Source organism: Anopheles coustani, chromosome 3, assembly GCF_943734705.1.
Source record: "Anopheles coustani chromosome 3, idAnoCousDA_361_x.2, whole genome shotgun sequence".
Taxonomy (NCBI): Eukaryota; Metazoa; Arthropoda; class Insecta; order Diptera; family Culicidae; genus Anopheles; species Anopheles coustani.
In genome coordinates this window covers 23450261-23463420 of record NC_071288.1, presented here as the reverse complement: position 1 = coordinate 23463420, position 13160 = coordinate 23450261, and the positions used below count along the sequence as shown (strand labels likewise).

Here is a 13160-nt window from a genome sequence, read left to right as displayed (position 1 = left end):
ATGAAGTTCTTGGTGAGTGCGAGCTGAGATCCCGAAGGAACGCAACGAGTGCAGTGAAGTGTTGCTAGTGAAGTGAAGCTTAACAAATCCCGGCTTCTCGTTTCAGGCCATCGCCGCTGTCCTGCTGGTCGCCTCGGTGTATGCCGAGGAGCAGCCGATGGAGTCGATGAAGGCGAAGCGTGGCATCCACTTCGGACTCGGCTACCACCATGCGCCGGCCGTCGTGTCCCACTCGTACGTCGCGCCCGCCCCGGTGATCGCCCACTCTGCCCCGCTGGTGGCGGCCCCGCTCGCCTACCATGCCCCGATCGCCAAGACCTACGTCGCCCACGCCCCGGTGGTGCACCATGCTCCGCTGGCCGCCTACCACGCCCCGCTCGCGGTGGCCCATGCTCCGCTCTACCACCACGGTGCCGTCTACTCCACCCTGCATCGTCGCTAAGCCGTTGGGATGCAGACTTAAGAAGTAAAACTCTCTAATAGCGGTATGCGTGTGTGCGTTGTTTAGTTAAATTAAACTTCCAAAAAAGCGTGTTAAACTGTAGCAAACCTTCTGCCACTCACTTGTCACATCCGAAACAGACATAAATCGTGTAAGCGAAAGTTTCAAACGAAACATACATATTTAAAAGTAATTCAGTAGCGATATTTTGAAACAAAAAAGTTTCAATGAAACAATTCCAATACATCAACACCAGCAAATAATCACTTTTTTTCTGCATATGCGAATGAAAACTGATCTAGTTAATAAAATTTAAAAAAAACGTTTCACCCTCTCGAGGTCAGCTGGGTTGCAACACTATGGCTAATTGCATAGTTGATGTAAAAAATATATATTTCACCAAGGAACCGTAACGAATGGACGACATGTAAATTTGAACAACATATCACAGTTTCTGGAATTATTGAAAGAAGTCCGTTCATCCATGTGTTTAACTATCAAATGCTTTCAAGTGTGTGACATTCTGAGTAAAAACGAAAATACTGAAAATTACTCTGAGTGCTGGGGCCATCGTACGTACGAGCGATTTGCAGATGGGATTCAAATCAACATCTTTGTTCTGTATAAATTTCCATACTTTGCTAAAACTTTCGGTTGAATAAGCTCCGAGGGCACTTTTCCATCGATTTAATATATTCATCGATCTACGCCTTGCTGATGAACTGGTTTGAAAGTACATCAAAGCCAATGGCAGACCGTTTGCCCACCCTGAATTTCTGCCGCAAAGCATCTGCAGCTCAGGACGTTTACAAATGAAATTTAAACTACTCTTAGCTTACTGAAGGCCCATCTGCTCGCAGCTCGAGGAAATACACTCTGGCTATCAATTGACGTTCGGGTTCTGGAACCGAAATTGTAGCATAATTGATGAACGCTATTGATTATTTCACCAAAACCCATCGACTGAAGCAAACTGTTGAAACGGCCGGTCGAGAAGCCGTGAAGTAAAATATCGGGAGGGGATTATTGTGCAGCAGAAAGATTTTAGACGGGTTGGACGTTATGGTCAGATGAGTTCCAGAAGCAGCAGCGTATTGCAAGCAGAAGATATCCATACTATAAGTCGGGTTTCAATGAATCTAGGATGTATTTAAAACACAACACACTCAAATATAAACGATTATCATTAGTCTATATTTTTGCTTCAATCCTTTGATGGCTTTTATATAACGACTGAATCAATTTTACCTTATCGTTACAACTATGACACGATGATGGTATTTTAACTAGCAATAAACTAAAACACATTAAGCTGGAATCACACAATCACTTGGCCTTTCAACGCTCAACCGGTCGCAGTTCAACCGAGATACTTTTTCAATCCGAGCAAACCGAGACCGTGGCCGTGGCCAGTGTAGACTTTCTGGAGCGTGATGCCTCCGCCGTAAACTTTACCGTACGAAGGCAGGAACCCGCCGTAACCGTAGGAGGGCAGCGCTGGTAGGGTGGGCAAGGCAGCCGGCACGACGACCGGATGCGGCACGGCTACCGGGTGCGGTACGGCCACGGGCTGAGGCACCGGGATGGGCTGTGGCACGGCCACCGGCTGCGGTACGGGAACGGCATGCGGCACCGGGTACGGCTGGGGTACCGGAACGGCAACGGTTCTGTTGGTGTAGCAGAACGTTTTTGAGGGCGAGAGTTGGGAGGATGTCGAAAGACTTAAACGATTGAGTTCTTACCTCGTGACGGTCACTGGATAGGGCTGCGGGACAGGTACCGGGACCGGGCGGGGTACGTGCACGGGCACAGCGACAGGGTGCGGGACGGGCACGGGACGGTCAACGGGTACGTGCACATGGACCGGCACGGGCACGGGACGATCGACCGGAACTGGTTGGGGGTACGGCACGGGAACAGGCTGTTGGACGGTGGTCAGAATGTTTCTCGTTACCGTCGGGGCGACGGCAATAGTTGGAGGAGCGGCAGCGGCCAACACAGGTCCCGGTGCCGGTAAGGCTGGAAGAGCCGGGAAGGAAGCGGGACCGATACTGGCTCCCAGGAACGGGCCAGCCGGTACTCCAATGGGACCTCCTCCCAGGATTGGACCTCCTCCTAGAATTGGACCTCCTCCCACGATCGGACCAATGCCAGCTCCACCGATCACTCCACCTCCGATGAGTCCCCCCTCGAGCGATCCCCCGATATAAGGCCCAACCGGAGCGGCATACGATGGTCCCAAGGAAGCCCCTAGGGCGGACGCACCTAAACCTAGTCCCAGTCCGTATCCGTGACCGATGGCGCGCTTCTGGTGGTCGACACCTTCCTTCTGAGCTGCACCGTGGACCCTCGCGGCAGTGGCCAGTCCGAGAAGGACACAAAACACCTGTAAAAAATGGACCGGGCTCAATAACGAACTCCTCGAAGGCCTCGGAAAGCGGCCCTCCGGTAACTTACCGTCGACAGCTGCATGACGATTACGATTTCCGTTGGTTGTTATCCTCGCGTATTCCCGATTCGATCGTTCGCTCCGAGCTGCCTTCCAGACGCCGCCGACTGTGCCACTGATCTACTGTCGAAACTGTCCCACGTCGGTATATTTATATCGGCCCTTCCCGAAGCCCGAAAGCGTCTGCAAAACGCGGAAGCGACCGGCAGTGCCCGGGTTCCATCTCTTCATCTCGGTGACAGCAACATCTGGAGCTGTCAGATAAAACCCCCCGTTCCTCCCCGATGGCGATAAGGCGACTTGCATCCAGTGGCGCTCAAGCCTCCTGAATCTAATTGGGAGTGCACCGTGTCATAACCGCTCCAATTAGGTGCGTTTCACCATCGTGCTCCAGCGTGGCTAGCCCATTTTTGTGCGAAACACTCGTCGGTATAGCCCATCCATCCTGTTGCCGCGCCATATCCGTGGGGCATCAGCCCGGTTGCCAGCGTCACCGTGGTCACCATTAAGGGCATCACACACATGGTGCGCGCGTTGTGTCACAGCCCACGGGCCCGAGCGCTCCCTAGAGGGGGGGGATAGGAAAAGGGAGTTAGTTTTTCACCAAACCGGCCCAGCTGGCTGGCTGGCGTGTTTCGGGTTTTTCTTCAATGGTCAATGCTTCAATGGAGCCTAACGCTCGGCGAGCGGAAATTCCCTTGCACACACCAAAGCCACGGACAAAGTGTGGTCCCCCCCGTAGTGGGACCTGAAACCTGTTGCCTTAGTGCCCGACTTTTCCATCAGCGCCTGTACGGTGCCAATGTGCGAGTGTGTTCGAGCACGTTCGGCAGATTCGCAAAGCCATTCATCCGAATCGCAATCGGACCGGGAGCGTCTTTGAAGGGATGACATTCGGTCGCATGGCTTCGACACATTCTCGAATGCAGCAGTGACGTATGGCAATTAAGATCGGAATGTTCTCGTCACAAATGCCTCCGTCCATAGGCGAAAGGAAAAACCTCCCTACGCGTGCGTGCTTTCCATGCAACATACTTGGACTTTCACTGTAACCGGGCGAGCCCCAGTTATCCAAGTACGCACTATACCGATTAGATCATCGCAGCGTACGACATTGCTTCAATGATGGTGTATATTTTTTAAGAGATTTATATCTGTCCAAAATTTTCGTCAATAATGGCCTCCAACCCAAGGCCGACCGTTGAGCGACCGGACCGAATTGAACTTTGATTATGCGAATCATATGCTTTTATACGTATCATCAACCAGATGACACAATACCTCGGCACACCTGATTTGAATTAACCTGAAGAGAAATGACCCACCCACCCGCTAACAGACCCCAGCGAAAAGAAAGTCCCGATCGACCAGCGTTGGTTCGTAACGCAACCAACAGCAAACTGTCACCCAGCGAACACATACGCACCGCAATCTAATTGTTTCGCAATTAATCACTACAAATTAAACCGTTTCCAAGCGATCGCTACCCGATCGCCCACCCCAACCATTCATCCATTGCGAACAAACGGCGGTGGTGAAAGTAATCAATCGTCCATAGGACTTTGGGACCACTGTTGGACACGAGCAATTCCAGCAACAAACGCGCGCCTATGGTTTTTATGCATTCCGCTCACCGTGCTCCACCGATATCGCACCTGGTTGGGTCGCCGGTCTCATATCGCCATCATAATCGCACGTTCGATAAGGGCACACGTTTCTGCGCCGACCGGCTGGCCATAACCCTTCCCTGCAGGCCATATGCCACTCATGTCGTAGTGCGATTACAACACCAACCGTGCGGGACAGCGTTTGTGACGATTGTGCGACGATCATCCATTTCCGGTTTCTCTACCGGTGTCCCCCTGCCCGCGTTCCCGGGTGTTTGGCTGCGTCGAACGAATTTAAATTATGCTGTCATCGAGTGGAGCAAAACCCAAACCGAAGAGTAATTAAATTATTACTGTTTTCGTCTACCCGCACATTCCCACACAATCTTTGCTGCGGTGTTGTTTTTTCATATTCCATGGAAAAAATTGTGAAAAATCTGATTTATAAGATGTGGAATTTAATAAAACTGTTTCAATAGCACCACCCAAACCCAATGGGTGTAAATTAACAATTCAGCATACCTAGGAAACAGCTGGGATGCGGTACACATTGGGTCAAGTCATTGGAACGAACCGAACGCACGTTTGAAATGTTTGGAATGCTACTGTTTGCATTCGATTGCCATTTGGGTTGCCACGAAAATAGCATCATCAAGCACCAGCGTTTACCGAAAAACAAATTCATTCCAGCATGGTTTAATAGGACCAAAAATGTTGCACCGGAGCAAGTGTTCATTAAATCCATATGATATTTTTACACGTGGAATTTGGTCCCACTGGAAACTTACTGCAAAAAAAAAAACCATCACATCGTCTCCATTTTTTCTACATAAATAATTTATATATTAATCGTAGTAATTAATAAGATACAAACAGGACATTTGAGTCCTTTTTTCCTTTCATTTTTGTTTTTGATTTTTTTAATGTTTGCAAATCCCTTTGGCAACCCTGACACTTGATGGATATCCTTGTCCGCTAGGATATCGGATTTTTCCCCCAGTTCGGACAGCTCCATTCGGCATACTGAAGTATGCAAGCATGTGTCAGTTGCAAATTCCCAGTCTCCCACGGATCAATTCATAGTGTTACACTTTTAAAAATGTTGCAGCAATTCCCCATTGTACTTCCGATAGCAGAAAATCAATAGAACAGAGCCGTAGGGCGTGTTTGTTAATGTTTTAACAGTACGCATGGCCGCACGGATAGATGGTTCATAGCAGGTGTGGGTTTTAACTTTTTTTTCCGTCACTTCCGTTCTTCGCAGCAAAACTCAAATGTTAGCTTAAAGGATCAAATAAGCACTCCTGTGTACATGATTCATATGGAACAAAACATAAATTGCTTTTTTTATGCGATTCAGTCAAAGACATTTTGATAAAATTCCTAAAAATAATTTTGGATAAAATTCGATTTTTTTAAAAGTACCACACTACATATGGCTTTGCAGGCGCCTGCAGTTCGGGAGAAAAAATATTGAAATACAAAGTATTATCCCAAGTGTGCGTATCAATTGTACCGCCGCATAAGCAGTTTCCCGGGGTTGGGAAATTTATGCATAAATTATCCATCCCAAGTTCTCACCGAAGGCTCTATCGGTCACTTCAAACGAATACACGGAACAAGTAACGAACCCCCCAGCCCACCCACCGGAACACCGTGAACCGATATTAAAGTATCCAGGGAACTCCCTAAGCATTATGAAAATGCAAATTCGTTACCCCACGGGCAACTTCTGCTAAGAACGAAATGTGATGCTGCGCTTAAAGCAGAACACGTTCATTTGGGGACCTTCTTTTCTGTAAACTTCGCTTTGGCAAAAATTAAATCATCGAACCATCGTTAACAATAAAGCACAATGAAGGCGATGGTGTAAATTGAATCACCCATTCTCTAGCTACGCAGAGTTTCATTCATCCGCACTGTGAGGCTCTTCAAGGATCAAAAATTAATAATCCAATGCGACACAAAGATGGGCGATTTGAAAGATAAGGAATACCAAGAAGGTGTCGAGCCACTGTGGTCTGTGTTGGCAAATTTTCAACGAACACATGATTGCTTCAGCCAGATTCGTTCATCTGCTGTTTCCGCCCGGTACGGACATGGTGGCGTAAACGATGCAAAGCAAGTTCGTTTTTCACCTCAATAAATCGCAAGATACCACACGGTCACAGATGACATTGAAACCGGGATAAAGCAACGATGTAAACTTCAAACTCGATTGCGGCGTCGTGCGCTGGAATGCACCACCCCAGCCGGGAACCAGGTCAAGTGCAGATCGGTACGGGCAAACAATAACAGACCACAGCACATGAAATCGATTATCTTGTCCGATGCGTTGTGTAATGTTCCGGTGCGAAAACTATTGGCAAACTGTTGGACATCCGCTTACCATCTGCGGATCGCGCACCCCCGGCTGCCTGATGTAATCCGTCCGGCGTCCGAGGCGACGTCCCGATTGCTACACTTGCTATTGCTAACGGTCCCAGAACAATTATCGTCCCATTTGGGTACTCGGCGAAGGGAAAGTCCTGAGCGGAGGCTTACCCGCCCACAATGGGTCATGACAGCGACAACAGCAAGCTTCACCGTGGCCGGACAGTTTTGCAAGTTTCACTAGCATGCCAGCGAGCCGGGAGTCATCCATCCACCGTCACGTACTCGACGACGGAGCGACTCCAGCGTGTCTTCTCGGTCATCGATGGTCGCTTTGGGACCGGCAATAGACGCAAATCCAACATAAACATGCAAATGGTGCATCCCCACCCACGGATGGGGAGGGCGGACTCCGTACACAATGCTTCGATGTCGTCCGGCCTGGCGCAACACAATTAATTTGGACATTCCCTTAGGGGCCGACGCTCGGGCTCGAATGGAGGGAGTTGTGCCTGGACTGCTCTATAAGATTTCGGTCAACCGATGTAAAGTAATCAATCGGCGATTGTGCGTTCAGATTTAAAGGTGTCCATCAGTCCGGCACCAGCAACGAAGTTCCCAGTGAGAGTTGTTCGGAAGTCGCAAGCCCCCGGAAGCACGTACCGGTGACGTATCCTTCGCACAAACGGACCGACATCCCTATTTCACTCTCCGATAGTAAACAACTAGTGCTCGATTTATACAGTGCCGCCTCGTCCACCCAAACTTATCAGATAAAGTTTCTCAGTGCAAAGTGTATGTACTGGCTAGGACTTCCTTTGTAACGATCAGGATATTCCCAGCTACAGCGACACCTCTGGTGTTGGTGTTCGCGTGTGTCGTGAAAGTGAAAACACAATCCTGCCTGTGCTCAGGTTCCCATTCTCACAGGTGTCCATTCATCCATTTGCCTGGATCAATTCCACGCCGTGACGCAAGCACGTGGGCAGAAACGAAAGGGAAAATGAAACTTTTGGTACGTGACTAACTCGTCTAAGTATACAATCCTAAACACGACCGAAACTATCAACATTCCTTTTCACGGCCGGGCTTGATCTATACGTAATGGCGAAAATAGGCCGCTTGCTCTATTTCTACCATGAACCCGGTACGAGTTAGTGGGAGTGATAAACAGAATTAATCAGTTGTGAGATCCTTACACCTAATTATCAGCTAAATGCAAACGTTTGTGTTGAGAATGTTGGTAGATTTATGACGGCCATTCATGGGACGCTAAACGATCAGCGTTATTTATAACCAAAAGGCAGACTTTGCAGCACCCTGTTTAGCAAGGACAAACAGTTTTCCAATTATGATTTTCTGATTTTATTTGACGTGTTCTGTATAGCTATAATTTACGATCTCTATTGCACGGAAAATACGTGCGATAGATAAATCACAACATTGTAACAAAGTCGTAAATCAAGCACCATTAGAAAAATGATTTTTTCATTTATCTTTCTGCTATTACTTCATCAAAGTCGAAATTTAACGAACAACAACGAAGCATCACTCACAAGGACATAATAAATATTAATTCCCATGTTGTCAGCGAATTGTCTCCGCGTCAGGTGCTCATCTAACGGTCTAAAATGTGACTAATTTGAATACATTGCTTTTTTTCCGGCTCTGTTTTACATTTTACATTAGCATAGTGCATTCCAAATTTCTGTTGTCTCGGTTCCGGCAAAGAACCATTGGGGTACATTTTGCTGACCAGGATTTTATAATGTGATTCATTTTCAAACGTATCTGCAAGGACAGTTTTTTGCTTTTTATAAATGGCTCTCACAAGTTTTGTACTAAAACCGAACATAAATTATTTCGAATATTTTTTTCCCTATAATTAGGTATTACTCGTGTTGCCATTGGCGTTAGTGCACGCTGGAGGGGATCATGATGGCAGTGATGCAGTCATTACGAACCAAAAACAGGTGAACGAACAGAGTGTCAACCAGGTGCCGGGTACGAAGAAAGAGAAGAGAGGTATTTTCGGCTTCGGTGCGTATGCTCCGGCGGCTCCGGTCTATGGACATGCCTTTGCACATCCGTCCCACCATCATTTTCTACCCCCGGCCGACCCTCTGGTTCCTGCTGCTTTTGCTGCTCCAGCACTTCCCGCCCTAGCTGGACCGTACCTGGGAGCGCATGCCCACACACACACGGTGGTCACAAAGAAGGTCGGTATTCCGATTCCCGCCCCGTATGCGGTGCCTGTTGAAAAACCGTACCCCGTGCCGGTTAAGGTGAGTCATAATAATTGCTCTCCGTTTGATGGTACGGATTTGCTTAAATAAATCTGTTTTAAACCACACAGGTCCATGTACCGGTTCCGGTAGATCGTCCTTATCCGGTAGCTGTCCCACGACCATATGCCGTCCCGGTAGAACGGCCTTATCCTGTCCCGGTAGATCGTCCGTACCCGGTCGCCGTTCCTCATCCGGTGCCAGTGCCGGTGATCAAGCATGTTGGCTATCCTGTCCCTGCTCCCGTACCTTTTGCCGTTCCTAAGCCCGTACCCGTTCCCGTGCATACACCAGTTGTTGTTGAGAAACCCGTACTGGCAGCGGTTGGCCCGGACCCATGGGCCACAGCAAAACTGTGGTAAACTGTGTGGAGACGCATAGTGTCTAACGATAAGAATTTGAGATTTTATTTTTACAAGTGTAATTCGATAAAGCTACAAGTACAATAAGTAGGATAGTTGTTAAAATTCAATAAATTATTTACCATACATAAAACCATGGTTTGAATTGCGCTACACTTGTCGCATTGCTAAGTGTGGTCAGAAAATTACTTTATTGTTAGTTATGAAGTATATCACATTATTTATTTACTTTTTTCTCTTTTACCGTCTGTACAGATTATTACAACCCATTGACACAATTATTATTCACCTAACATGCTCTCCAGGTTCATTTTCGGTATTGATAAAATAAATCTATATTAAACAGCGACGCGTTTGATATCGTTAGCATTAAAGTTACTTGGAACTGTTAATTTGTAACCTGTCGTTTGGCCCTTTCAATGAAACGCGTACAATAACAACAGAATGGTACAGAAAGCAATTACTCCTCCGATAATTAAAGATTCTCGACGTTTCCGTATGTTGATGCGCTGGATTAGGCTAAAAGTAGTAGAAAAATAGTCAACATCTGGCCATTTACTACACAATACTATGTAAGTTTACCTAGATATAAGAGGAAAGCGATTAGAAATGTCGTGCATACGGGTTTGGAAGCGTTTCAAATGCTGTCGTTGTGATGTAAGATGCTCTTTCGTTTCCATCGCAATGCTTATTTGGTCGTTCACCAGGGAACTAGAGCTTTGCAAATGGGTATTTTCCTTCAGATACATGTCCCTGCGGCTCAGCCCGGACGTTGAAGGTGATCCCACCGACGACGGGCCCAGGCCAGACCCGCGCAACAGTTCCTCTCGCTCCATTCGTGTTGTATGATTGGCCTGGATTTTAAGGTATTCTTGGCGGTATCCCTGTAAAATAAATAGAGCTGTACCGTCTACCTCATGGCTGGCTTCTTTTCTTCAGCAGCTTACGTGAAGAATTTCGCGATGCCTCTGTAGGACATGCATCACCGCGGCACCACTGTTTGGAATCTCGGACATCTTTTCATTGATGTTGGATAACTTGTCCAGCATCTGTTCAATTTCCAGCGATAGTGACTCGAAGACGTGATCGCCGAGCAAAGGCGATGTGTCAGAGCTGTTCGCCGTAGGCAGGGATCCTCCACTAGCGGCCCCAACACCCACTTTGTTGAAGGCGATTAACTTCATGTCGATATCATTCTCCAAATGCCGTGCTTGCTTTCGTATCGCTGGAAATTGTAAAATACACCAAAGGGGTGAAAGTTTGTTTACTTTTGAAACATTCCACTCGGAACATGGAAACTTACTATCCCAATCGGTTTCACTCATGTTGTTCCCGTCTGTATCACTTGCTACAGCAAAAGCATAGAAGGATCAAATATAAATAATCGCAATGGACACAAAATACAGCAAGAAATTATATGCTACACTTTTATTTTATTGGTTCGTACGTAAACACCCGACCTACGACACACAAGTTCAATCACGGATTGACAGCATGTCAAATGTTAATTTGAAGTATTCGAGAACCAGTTATAACTGTTCATATTTCCATTTAAAACAAAACGAACTTGCCGCGATTTTTGTTTAAAAATGCCTCTACAAATATTAATGTTATTTTAAAAATACCTTTTCTACTGAAAAAACGTAAAATTGCTCCAAGCACCAATTTTTACGGTTTGTTGTGCTGATGCGCTAGCTGATGGGGTTCGCAGAACGACTCGGTTTTGTTTTGTTTGGGTAAAAGTGTCAAAATAAGGTGAATTGCCGCGATGCTTATCCCAGTTGTGTAATATTTTAGGTGAAAATTGGTGGAGAAACAAAAGTGGCGACTGTTGAATAGCAATTTACGAACAAGGCATGCATACTGACTTGTCGCCGAACTTACATTCTTTCGAATGCAACCAGATAATCGACGCCCTCAAGAAGTGTCATTCCGAGGTAAGTTGGAAAGCACATTGCCGGCATGTTTTCACTTCAACATTAACACACTTTTCTTTCCTTGCGTAGAACAAGTTCGGTAAGTTTCTGGGATTTTGCAATGATCTCGACCGACAGATGATTGTTTGCCTAAGAAACGAGCGCAAAACGCGTCAGAAGTTGAATCGCGAAAAGGCACTGGAGAAACAAAAGCGAGTGCAGCAGTTAATGAGAGAGCAGAAAGAATAATGGCAACCACCGAAAACGATTGGTACGAGCCAGAAGAGATGGTGATCGGTGACGTGAAGGTTCCTTCGATCTTGGACGATTTTATCGATAACCACCCGTCGATCGTAGACCGTTTCTATACGAAACTGTATTCACTACCCGACGTCGAGCCGGATGAGCCCCACCAGATCTTGTTCCACTCCAACCGGATATGCTTGGTCGGGCTCGCCAAGGAGCATGTGGCATTCAAGAAAGGCATCCGTAGTGTAAGCTTCGAAGTGGGCAAAATCGATCGTAGCGAAAACAAAGTTTCCGGGCGCAAAAAGAAAGGAGGGATGGTTTTGCAAGCGGACACCGTGCTGGCGTTAGTGACGTGCGAAGACGATAGTGTGTATAACCTGCGCGCTTGTGTTCAAGGTAAACTTATCGAAGTTAATAATCGCGTTACCAGCAAGCCGGAAATATTGAGTATCGAAGGGGAAGGGTACGTTGCGATCGTCATGCCTAAGCTAGAGAATTGCGCAGCGTTGAAGGAAAAACTGTTGTCCGTTGAAGCTTACCAGAATGTAGTAAAAGTCGAATAAAACTTGCTCTGAAACAAACCAGCTCTTGGTTACTTACCACCGATTTACATGTTGTTTTCCGATAAATGTTAACGTACAAATTGCGAAATGAACGATTTGGTATAACATATCAATTTATTTAGTTTTCTATTGTAATCTTGTTTTAATTTAAAGTTGAGGTCAATCCTGTGACTAAACAATTAATTCTGACAATGAAACTCATATGAATCATCAGCCGAAATTTGGTTTTACATTTTACCATTTTTATTTACTTTTTATCATCGTGTTCCGGCGATAGTATTGCCTAGTTTTCTTCGACTTCATCGTTACCTGTTCACCTGGATCAATCAGTCTGGTCTGGAGTCACGGATTGCACCGGCTAAAGCACACCCGTTCTTGGAGGTTTCATTTTCTTCTCTTCTCTGTTACCCTTCTCGTAGTGCGATGGGGTAAATTAAATCCAATGTCTTCGTAAGCTCCGGCCCATCATTATCACATTGGTAAACTTCATCTTTGGTTTGCGATACGCACGCACACGCTTTCTTATATTGCCCTTCCTGATCCCGCTCTCCTTCTGCTCACACGTTACAACGTATGAGACGCTGATTTGTCGCATTGTCTCATCATGGCCAACAGATTAGGCTTTTTTGCGATCAAAAATGTGCCAAACGAACAAAACTGTAAACTAAAATATGTTTGCTGTCAAAGTTAATAATCCCATTGCAACAAACTCTGTTCATGATACAACAGTAAAAGCGTTTCCGATTGTAAAGCTAATTGAATTCGTTTGAATACAATCCCAAAACTCGTTAAGAATTAGATAGAACTTTTGAAATCAAAGAAAGCACGGACTTGTATGCCACCAAATTGGACGGGACATTGTGGTTGACGTTAAACCTACGACGGAGTAGTAACAGAAACAACGTTAGAGAAAA

At 46.4% G+C, this 13160-nt stretch overlaps 6 protein-coding genes across 6 annotated transcripts; 4 read left to right on the top strand and 2 right to left on the bottom strand.

Moving 5' to 3' along the window:
- Window positions 1–442, top strand: LOC131260165 (larval/pupal cuticle protein H1C). The gene is made up of 2 exons (XM_058261838.1): window positions 1–12; window positions 107–442. The coding sequence occupies exons 1-2, from the start codon at window positions 1–3 to the stop codon at window positions 440–442; spliced, it is 348 nt and encodes a 115-aa protein (XP_058117821.1).
- Window positions 443–1802: 1360 nt separating this feature from the next.
- On the bottom strand, window positions 1803–3351 carry LOC131272831 (tetra-peptide repeat homeobox protein 1-like). The gene is made up of 3 exons (XM_058274699.1): window positions 3273–3351; window positions 2185–2908; window positions 1803–2109 (listed from the first exon to the last, which is right to left on the bottom strand). Exons 1-3 carry the CDS (start codon window positions 3349–3351, stop codon window positions 1803–1805), a joined length of 1110 nt encoding a protein of 369 aa, XP_058130682.1.
- A 4523-nt stretch (window positions 3352–7874) lies between these two features.
- On the top strand, window positions 7875–9518 carry LOC131260154 (tetra-peptide repeat homeobox protein 1-like). Its single transcript, XM_058261827.1, has 3 exons — window positions 7875–7886; window positions 8761–9156; window positions 9228–9518. The coding sequence occupies exons 1-3, from the start codon at window positions 7875–7877 to the stop codon at window positions 9516–9518; spliced, it is 699 nt and encodes a 232-aa protein (XP_058117810.1).
- A 172-nt stretch (window positions 9519–9690) lies between these two features.
- On the bottom strand, window positions 9691–10988 carry LOC131260151 (Golgi SNAP receptor complex member 1). The gene is made up of 4 exons (XM_058261825.1): window positions 10822–10988; window positions 10466–10743; window positions 10101–10402; window positions 9691–10037 (listed from the first exon to the last, which is right to left on the bottom strand). The coding sequence occupies exons 1-4, from the start codon at window positions 10841–10843 to the stop codon at window positions 9935–9937; spliced, it is 705 nt and encodes a 234-aa protein (XP_058117808.1). The 5' UTR covers window positions 10844–10988; the 3' UTR covers window positions 9691–9934.
- Window positions 10989–11267: 279 nt separating this feature from the next.
- Window positions 11268–11683, top strand: LOC131260169 (COX assembly mitochondrial protein 2 homolog). The gene is made up of 2 exons (XM_058261843.1): window positions 11268–11455; window positions 11525–11683. Exons 1-2 carry the CDS (start codon window positions 11375–11377, stop codon window positions 11681–11683), a joined length of 240 nt encoding a protein of 79 aa, XP_058117826.1. The 5' UTR covers window positions 11268–11374.
- LOC131260157 (protein Abitram) lies at window positions 11683–12283 on the top strand. The gene has a single exon (XM_058261831.1). It carries the CDS (start codon window positions 11683–11685, stop codon window positions 12244–12246), a length of 564 nt encoding a protein of 187 aa, XP_058117814.1. The 3' UTR covers window positions 12247–12283.
- The last annotated feature ends 877 nt before the right edge of the window (window positions 12284–13160 follow it).